At 39.2% G+C, this 9,381-nt stretch overlaps 1 protein-coding gene across 1 annotated transcript; it reads right to left on the bottom strand.

Annotated features, from left to right (window-relative positions):
* Positions 1-520: 520 nt before the first annotated feature.
* Positions 521-7,672, bottom strand: STYK1 (serine/threonine/tyrosine kinase 1; the record flags this gene model as incomplete). The annotated part of the gene is made up of 9 exons (XM_079541383.1): positions 521-725; positions 1,406-1,502; positions 1,799-1,839; positions 2,084-2,292; positions 2,532-2,615; positions 4,299-4,480; positions 4,723-4,971; positions 6,531-6,680; positions 7,606-7,672. The coding sequence occupies 9 exons, from the start codon at positions 7,670-7,672 to the stop codon at positions 521-523; spliced, it is 1,284 nt and encodes a 427-aa protein (XP_079397509.1).
* Positions 7,673-9,381: the final 1,709 nt, after the last annotated feature.

The following is a 9,381-nucleotide window of genomic DNA, read 5'->3' as shown; positions in this document are numbered from 1 at the left end:
GATTACTGTCGCTGTTTGTTTTTAGGCCCATCTCCCCACCCTTTTCCCTGTTCCAGGACACGGGTCTGTGGGTACCCTCAGCCTGCTAGTCACAGAACTGGGCTGAACCAGACTGTGAACTGTTGGCAGGACAGGAAGCCATCCATTTCTGTTACCTACTCTGTCCACATTTTCCAGTAAGATTGTGCCCAAGAGCGTATTCCTCTTGGACACCTCATCTTCTGAATATTCAAGTGATGCAGTTTCATGGGAAAGAAAAATGGATAGAGATTTCAAAAAACCTAAAACTCAAATTTCTCATTGCATTTTCTATAGCTTCCTAAATCCATTTTGCTTTAAAATGACCACTGTCAAAATAGTATCAGCAGGGTGATTTAAAAGTACTGCTACTACCGGTTCATTATTTCAAGTGTGGAGGACAGATCTGAAGTATATACATAAACATCTCATTCTGAGTTTGCCAAGTGTCTTGAATAGGCAATATAGAGACCTCTCTTTTACTAATATGAGAAAGAGTCCTTCAAAGTACAGTATAGTCACTCACTAAACTGTCCATTGCAACACCAGCGATATCAGCATAGATTTCAGGCACCACTAGCTCAGGAACCTGCAGAACTCTCTGGTCATTACTGGTCTTCATAGCTGTTTGTAGGCTCTGGATCAGGTCTGACGGAGAAGGCCTATCAGTTGCATTCCACTGCCAACAAGACTTCATGATGCTGTACCTGTAAGATGAAGAAGTAGAGAGGAGCTGGAAATGAAAAATACCAACAAAAATTTTATCTCATATGTAAAACATCTAGAGTCCTCCTCTTTTTTCTGCTTCATAGAAAGTTCTTTCAGCAAAACCTGTATATACATAATAATGTGTGGGGAAAAAGGCAGGCATTCAGCTGTTTGCCAGGATGCCATCTCTGAGTATGGGAAAAGGTGAAGATTACATTTGATATTTCCTTTTGAAACAGCAACTGGATATCCTACCGATGAAAAAGCTTCAATATTAAAAAAAATAATAACATTAAAAGTCTTCACAAGAAGAAACACAATGCTTCATATCTTCCCTGTGGTTGCTTCGTTCATTTCAGAGATCATTCAGCACTTACAGGAGAATGATTGCTCTAGAATAGTCCTGTACCTTGCAGAGAAGCAGTGGAGCAACAAAATTTAAAGGCAGAAAAGAAAGCAGAAACAAGAACAATTTTTAAAGCAGGTAAGAGTGGCAGTAGAGGTTTCATGCAGGAAAACCCAGTAAGATGTGGCAGGCATGAGAACAAGTCCTCTCAACTAAGAAGATGCAGTTTTGTACAGTCTAGACTTAGAAATCTTCTTTAAAATACAGTTTTGCATTCCGCATTTCCATTTATCTCTGCGAATATCTCAACTGTACATAAAATGAGTGGCTTACATGGCTTGCTGGCAGCTTGAGGGCTGTTTCATAATGTTTCGTCTCTGCAGGTATGGCAAGATGTCAGAAGGTCGGACCTCAGGATATGGTGGATCACCTGGAAGGTGAGAGAGAAAACAGCAGAAAAGCTATAAGGTAAAGGTCACAGACAGCAGCTTCACTATAAGAATGACATCTCTGCCTAATAAAATCTATTCTCTTGTTCTTTCAGTTCACACTGACAGAAGACCTAAAAACAAATGTCATGAGTTTTGCATGTCAGAAAAAAAAAAAAAACAGGTCACTTATTATTTAAATTAGCCTCAATTTTGCATTCTTAAATTTCACATTTTTGGTCTTGTTAATTTGTTGCTAATGTCTATATTTTAATTTTTTTTTATTACATTTTCTTACCTAATGTAATCATTTCATACAGTAGAATTCCAAAAGACCATCTGTAAGAAAAGAAAACAAAGCAATAGTAAGTTTCTGTTCCAGCAAGCTAGCTAGCTTAAACACATACAAATGATTAGTTGCGTTCTGCAGAAATGAGAAGGTATGAGATGAAAAGTTAAGCACTGTGGTGAGAACAGTTAAGTCTTGCTGTGAACTTCAGGACATGAAATAATGATACATAAAGAAGTGAAAAAGCCAGGTCTGACAGACAGACGAAATTCTAGTTCAGAAATAAAATCATACATGTCTGCCTTGATGCTAGGGGGGTCCTTTAGAAGCCGCTCTGGTGCCTGCCACTTTACTGACACCATTTCTGTGACTGAACTGGCACCATATGTATGAGCTTTATAGGCCAGCCCAAAACCACAAAGCTTGGCAGTGAAGTTGTGCTGAAGTAGGACATTCCTGGCAGCGATGTCACCATGGAACAACTTCTTCTGCTCAAGGTAAGCCTAAAAAGTTGGAAAAGGAAGAGACTATGATCATTTTAAAAGTAATTCTAATTGGCAGAAATTTTTAATGAGTTTGCACCCATCCTCCACAGTGCAGAACAGAGGTGGAGGCCCACCAAATCAGTACAAATATATTTGGCTCAATTTTAACAAATGGCATCCTCACTGCCTAAGTTAAGCGTGAGCTTGTGTTACAATCAAACAAGAAGCAAAATACGAGCAAATGTGAGCAGACTTACCAGAGCTGCTGCAACTTGTTGTCCAACTTCGTATACTTGCCTTTCAGTGAGGTCGTAGGGGACAGCATCCACTGTCATTACATCCTAGAGACAAAAGAGTAGACATTGAGTTACAGATGTAAAGTGCTGGCGAATGTGTCTCCTTTCAATCTCATAAAATGAGTATTATGTAATTATAATTGCTATATAGCTACAATTAGCTATAGAGCTAATTATAATTAGCTTCCTTGGCTAATTTCACAGATTAGTCATAAACTGACTGAAAGATAAGGGCATATGAATGGGCGATGTTCACGATAGATGATATATTGGGTAAGATAAGGACAGCTGAGACTGGTGGGTAAACTGAATAATGGAAAATAATTTAATAGCTTGGACAAAAATGAGCAGAATGACAGTGGAAAATGACAATTCATACATGAGTGAAAGAACTGTAACAAATTAGAAAAGCACACCTGTAACACACAAATGAATATCTGGGATGAGATTATCAACCCATGTCTTACTCTCTTGCTTCTAAGAGTGACCCTGGCTGGATACCCAAGTCAGAGAGAAAAAACAAAATAAGCATATGTTGCTTTTCCTAAGTAGCCTTCTGCCCCTAGTTATTTTCAGTCTAAGGACTTCCCAAAATGGTTAGGATCTCAACATGTTCAGTAACCTTCATACTTATCTTCCATTAATTTATTAAGTCTCGTCTTGAACCTGTAAAAAGCTTCTGTATCCATAGCACTCAGTGAACAGGAATTCCATTAGTCAAATCCCCACTTTGTGACGAACTATCTCCACTAGTTTCCTTTGACCATGGCACTTACTAGCCTTATTTGTTACCACCTTGTCTTTCTGCTGAACAAAACAGAAAGCAATCTCTCTGTATTTAAAATTTCAGATGTGGAAGAAAGACAGATTTATACAGAGACATAATAGTGTTTTGTTTCTATGCCTTTCTTACTAATTTTAAATATGTCTGTGTTTTTTTTTTTCTTCAGTTAACTTCTGCATGAGATTATATGTGTACATAGAATCAGTCCCATGATTTCACATCTCATTAGCAATAGGCCATCATTATGTACATTAAGTCAAGATTGCTTTTGTACATGTGTATCATTTTATTTTTAGCTATGCTGATTTTTATTTGTTTCTTTTTATTGATTAGTCACTCAATTTAGAAAGATTCTTCTGCAAATGCTCAAGCCCTTGCTATTCTCATCACCTATCATGACCTCACTTGTAACTCTTTTGCTAGGCTACTGACACACACACTGAAAAGCACCAGGTCCTAGTATATTTCCTAGCAGAGCTAGGGGTGACTCACTCCAGTACAAGTACTGACCTTTCTCACCTGTATTCCAGTAATTGTCTTTTAATCATTTAGTTATCATTCAAAGACTTTCTCCCCATCTTCAAAACTACTCTGCTGCTCTAAAAGCTTTTAAAGTAGAACCTCCATTTAAAACTTTTGGGAAAAAAGTATTCATCAGTGCACCACTTTTCCCAATGCCTGCTTAACCCTTCAAAGAATTCCACTGGCCTGCAAAGTCAGACTTCTTACAAAATGTCAGCTTCTCCAAACTTTAACACACCTATTTAGAAATGCACTGGCTCTTTCCAGTTCAGAACTTCATAGAACTTCTTTGGGGATGAAAATGGTTTAGACTGATACAGATGGATGCATGAAGAGATGAAAAGAATCTTCTATGACTTACACACAGATATGGAAATGAGCCATTTGAAGAAGATATGCTACCATCACTTTTTTTGACTCACCTTACGACATGTCCATAGAAACTTTAGCAAGTCACCAAGAGATACATCTTCCATTATCATATAAAGTGGGAATCGATCTACACAGCATCCAACCAATTCAACCAGGTTCTCATGATAGCCAAGATTTTGATGGAATTTAATCCTTCCCAGGAAATCCTTTACTTCCTGGGGACTAACCAGATCTGAAACAATCAAAGAAATTTGAAGGAAGCAAAGAACAGGAAGCAGCAAAGAACAGGGCAATTAGCTTGAAATGACAGCAGTCTTCTTTGATACTACTACAGTGCCACTTCAGTGGACTAGTTAACATATTAGTATGTTACTGAACACAGCTCGATCTTGGCCAGTAATGATTACAAAATTCTGCCCAACTTTATGTCTTTGACACACAGATCTATACCAAACTGGGTTCTCCTTGCTTTACCTTGTAAGGCTTTCAATATGACACTCTTAGTCTTCCCTGAGTTCCCAGTTTCCAATTTTGCTCTGTAGAAGCTCCCATTATGGCCATGTTTTACTATCTGCAGACTGCCTAGTGAGAGTTTCTCCCGTGGTATCTGCAGTTCTTTCAGAGTCAAGGATGCAGAACTTAGCAGGATCTCTGTAGATATCTCACTCAGCTGTATACACTGGTTCTCTTGTGAACTGGATTCCTGCTGGTTCTTGTTGTTCGCTGACAAAACCAAATACATGTGAAACACAAAAACAGACATGAACTCTTGTAGTAAGTGGCAATGCCAATTATTCTTTTTTCTTTGATTTTGGTCCACGCTATTTTTGGAAATCAGGAGGAAGGAAAGAAATGCTACTGCATCTTACTGATCCCAGATCTGGAAGAGGTAAAGGACTTTATCTCATTCTCTAATTGACAAAAAGAAAGAATGAGTTTGGAGATCTCTACTGGATTTAACTATGCAAACTTTCTTCCTGGATAAGGCACATTTGTAATTGATTCTTGTGCTGAAGAAACAGCCATTTTCTTTTATTACCATTTTCTATTATTACCAGATAGAATCATAGAATCACTGAGATTGGAAAAGACCTCCAAGATCATCAAGTCCAGCTGTCCACCTATCACCAATATTTCCCATTAAACCATGCCTCTCAGTACAACATTTAAGTGTTTCTTGAACACCTCCAGGGTTGGTGACTCTATCACCTGCCTAGGCAGCCTATTTCAGCACCTGACCATTCTTTTGGAGAAGTTTTTCCTAACATCCAACTTGAATCTTCTCTGGCACAACTTGAGACCAATCCCTCTAGTCCTATTAATAGTTACATAGGAGAAGAGGCTGATCCTCACCTCACCACAACCTCCTTTCGGGTAACTGCAGAGAGCAATAAGGTCTCCCCTGAGCCTCCTCTTCTCCAGAATATTCCCAGTTTCCTCAATCGCTCCTCATAAGACTTGTACTCCAGACCCCTCACCAGCTTCATTACCCTTCTCTGCACGTGCAGCAGGGACTCAGTGTCTTTCTTGTAGTGAGGGGCTCAAAACTGAACACAGTACTTGAGGTGTGGCCTCACCAGTGCTGAGTACAGAGGGATGATCACTTCCCTGCTCCTGCTGGCAACGCTATTTCTGATACTGTCAGTTATGAAAGAGATACACAGAGAGTGCTCCCATCTATGTCTTATCGTGGTTTTCAGTTACTTCCCTTAACATAGGCTTTTTTTCCTGTATGGAAAAAAAATCAGTTCAGAACTAGAGTTTCATTTCAACATAGCAGCATGCGCGTGCAGTAATGGCAACCCTTTCTCCTTCTCACCACTCCTTGTTCTGTTTTCTGTTGTCCCCATAGGAAGTAGGATAAATCAGCTTAAGATGAAATTTTGTAAATGATAATAAATAAATGGGATAACTAGGTGTGATATATATCCAAAATCATTATATACAAACTTTCATTTGTAATTATCCCTGTTGCTTGCAGGAGAATCCATAAAGGCTATCATATAAATATACTTTGCAATTCTCGAGTGACGTTATCACTTGTTTATGTACCCTCATAGTATGCTGGTTTAGGTTTTCTCAGATCTCTCAGCACTACAGATTCTATTATTGCTAACAGAAGTTGGACAAATGAAGGTTCCCCAGTTTTCTTACATTCTCTAGATGGCTGAATACCACCCAGGATTTTCAAAAACAGTCGTTATTGCCTAACAACTCAAGCTGTTGACTTAGGGCTACTGAAATCAATACTCTTTCCTCAGTTTTAAAATGGTGATGTTTACCTTGTTGTCCAGATGATGATGATTCCTCCCGCTTTGTTCTTGTTCGCAAGCCTCGGCAATGCAGCCAAAGGATCACAGTTAGCAGAATGACAAAAAAACCCACAAGGAGAGCTGGGACAACAATCACTTCAGTCTGATATTCACGCACAACTATAAGCAGATAAAGAAAATGGGAATTAAAGGAGCACTGCACTGAGGACTGTGTGCAGCATTGCCAAGAGTGCACCAGTTCTATAAAACACAGCAGTAATAAACTGTTTAGGGTGCAATTGTTGCAACTGACAATGTGTGTTTGTGTCCGTCCACTTGCTGCCTCTTAGAATAGCAACTGAATACTTTCTAGTGCTGCATTCCTGTTTCTCAAATGTTGCTTCACAAAGGTGCTGAAAATTTTAAACCTCATAAAGCCACTAGGACACCTGTGCTTATTCAGATGCCTTATTCACTTATTTAGATGACTTAGTACAGAGACAAGGAACTTTAGTCATGAGTGTATCACCCACACTGAAATGTATCTGGCCCTGGCAGAGGGATAGAAGGGCTTTGGGAAGAGTTGACCATTGCTATGCCATCACAAATCTACACAACAGTGAAATCACAGGTTCAGCTTCTTCAATTAAAAATATAGGGAGCAATTTAAAGAAAACAGGGCATGATCACCTGCTCTGGAGTTTGATCAAAAGACATTGCCATTAATAAGGAGTTGCAGATAACAGGCTCTCCCCAGATTTGGAGGTGGTGATATTTTTGCACGGGACAAGGCACTACTTCACTTTCAAAGATGACACAGTGAACATCAAAATTTCACAAAACTGGTCCTTAAGAAAGCAGAAGAGAATCTTTACTGACTATGTTATGAGGTCTTAACCTCATTTTTATGTGTAATTCAAAGTAGAAATAATCCAAGATGGCTATAAAGGCTGGGATTTTTACAGGACTTTCTACTGTCAAATCCTCTTTTGTGGCATGGGATGTAGGTGGAGAAGGGGAAAGACCTTGCTCCCTTTTTAGCAAAGCTGGCCTTCCTGCTCATTATGTGGAAAAATACTGCCTAAAGGAATAAAGTGAATCTTACCACACAGCTTGTCATTGCTGTTGCATTCCAGTAGCATGCGTGTGAATCTTTTCACATCTCCTGCCATGTTCAATTACAAGCAATCAGATCTCCAACCTCTGTCTTCTGAGCTGATATTGCAATTGAAGAATATTAAGAGAAATATTAGAAGAAATTGAAGAATATTAATAAAATTTATGAGAAGGAAGGATGCTTTATTGAACAATTAATAAGCAGAACATGGATATTTCCACCCCTTAAGTTCAGAGGTAGTGTTAAGAAGAGGCACAGGGACTTCAAGGCTTAGAGAATGATATGGAATATCCACTATCAAATCCCATGAACCATAGACTACATGCCTGATGAGAACTTAAGATTAAGCCTCTTCTGCAGTACTACACAAGAGCAGCAATTGAGCACCTGGTAGGAAGGCAGGGTCAACCCAAGGGAGCATGCACCTCAGTGACCAGAAGGGGTAGAGCCAGGATTCACCCCTTCCCAGTCCTCATTAAAGAGTTGCCAGTGGAAACAAAGATATCTCGCTGAAGATCTCTGTGTGCTAGAGGCCTTCTAAAGGTAAGCAGTTTTTCTTCCTTTGTTTCTGTGTCTATGGCTGTTGCATTTAGGTTGTTTTTATTTGCTGGAGCCTAGGATTGTGCTGCTCCCCTATTGTTGCTGTACTTTCCATTACATTATGGCATTACAACAAGTAATTTGGTATCTCAAGCCTGAAGGTTGGCATGTGCACAAACATTCACAGTCACTAACTCAATTATATTTAAAGAATCTGGCTTTTCCTAGATACCAGAGAGACTTGGCCTTTTATCTTCTGATCCATACCAATCAGAAACATGTATACAGAATGTTTGTTCTGGACTAGAATACTTTTCACAGCTATTGGTCCACTAACACAAGAAAAAAAGAAGGCTTATCATTAGGATTTTCTAGTACTACAACTTTGTGTAGCTAGGTCTATAACTTATTTTAATTACAACACCTGGGATTCCTGCTGTCTACAGGAGTGCATTTGCAGTTGAAAAACACAATCTGTGCAAGCATAGGCATTTCCAGTATAACTTCAGCTGTCACTGTACTAATCCCTTAGCACTTGCAACTTGCACCTACAAAGCCTCCTGATTTATATATGTATATATATATATATATATAAATTGATATTTATATATATGTGTGTGTGTGTGTGTGTGTGTGTGTATACACCTTGTCACAAGTACAACCTCACTCAGGCAGGGTTAGACTCATGAGTGCATGACATTGACTTTGCTGTGCCAGGATTGCAGGTCAGCTGCAGACTCTGTAAAATGCATCCTTGAAGTAGAATTTTGGTTGTTCTGTACTACAAAGGGAAAGTATCCTTGTAGAAATTTGTTTTTCAGTACAAGCTGTTTGTGTTTTTGTTCATTCTCTGGAGAATGTGTAAAAGTCTTAGAAGATGCCACACTGCTACAGTGCATATAATATCTTTACTGAGGACTGAAGTTACAGGATAGGAATAGGCTCTGTGGTGCTGCATAGACTTTCATAAGACCACTAGAGTTGGAAGGGACCTCTGAGGGCCCTCTAGTCCAACTGCCCTGCAATGAACAGCAACACATTAGCTAGATCAGGTTATACAGGGCCTTATGTAGCCTTGCCTTGGTAGTGTCCAGGGATGGGACATCAACCTCAACACTTAAGTAACCTGTTCCAGTGTCTTGCCACACTCAAAAGACTTAAAGACTTTTTTTCCCTTATATCTAACCTAAATCAGCCCTTCCTGAGCTTAAAACCATTTTCCCC

This window comes from Tetrao urogallus (assembly GCF_951394365.1).
Source record: "Tetrao urogallus genome assembly, chromosome: 1".
In the NCBI taxonomy this organism is placed as follows: domain Eukaryota; kingdom Metazoa; phylum Chordata; class Aves; order Galliformes; family Phasianidae; genus Tetrao; species Tetrao urogallus.
This window is presented reverse-complemented; position numbering and strand designations above follow the sequence as displayed.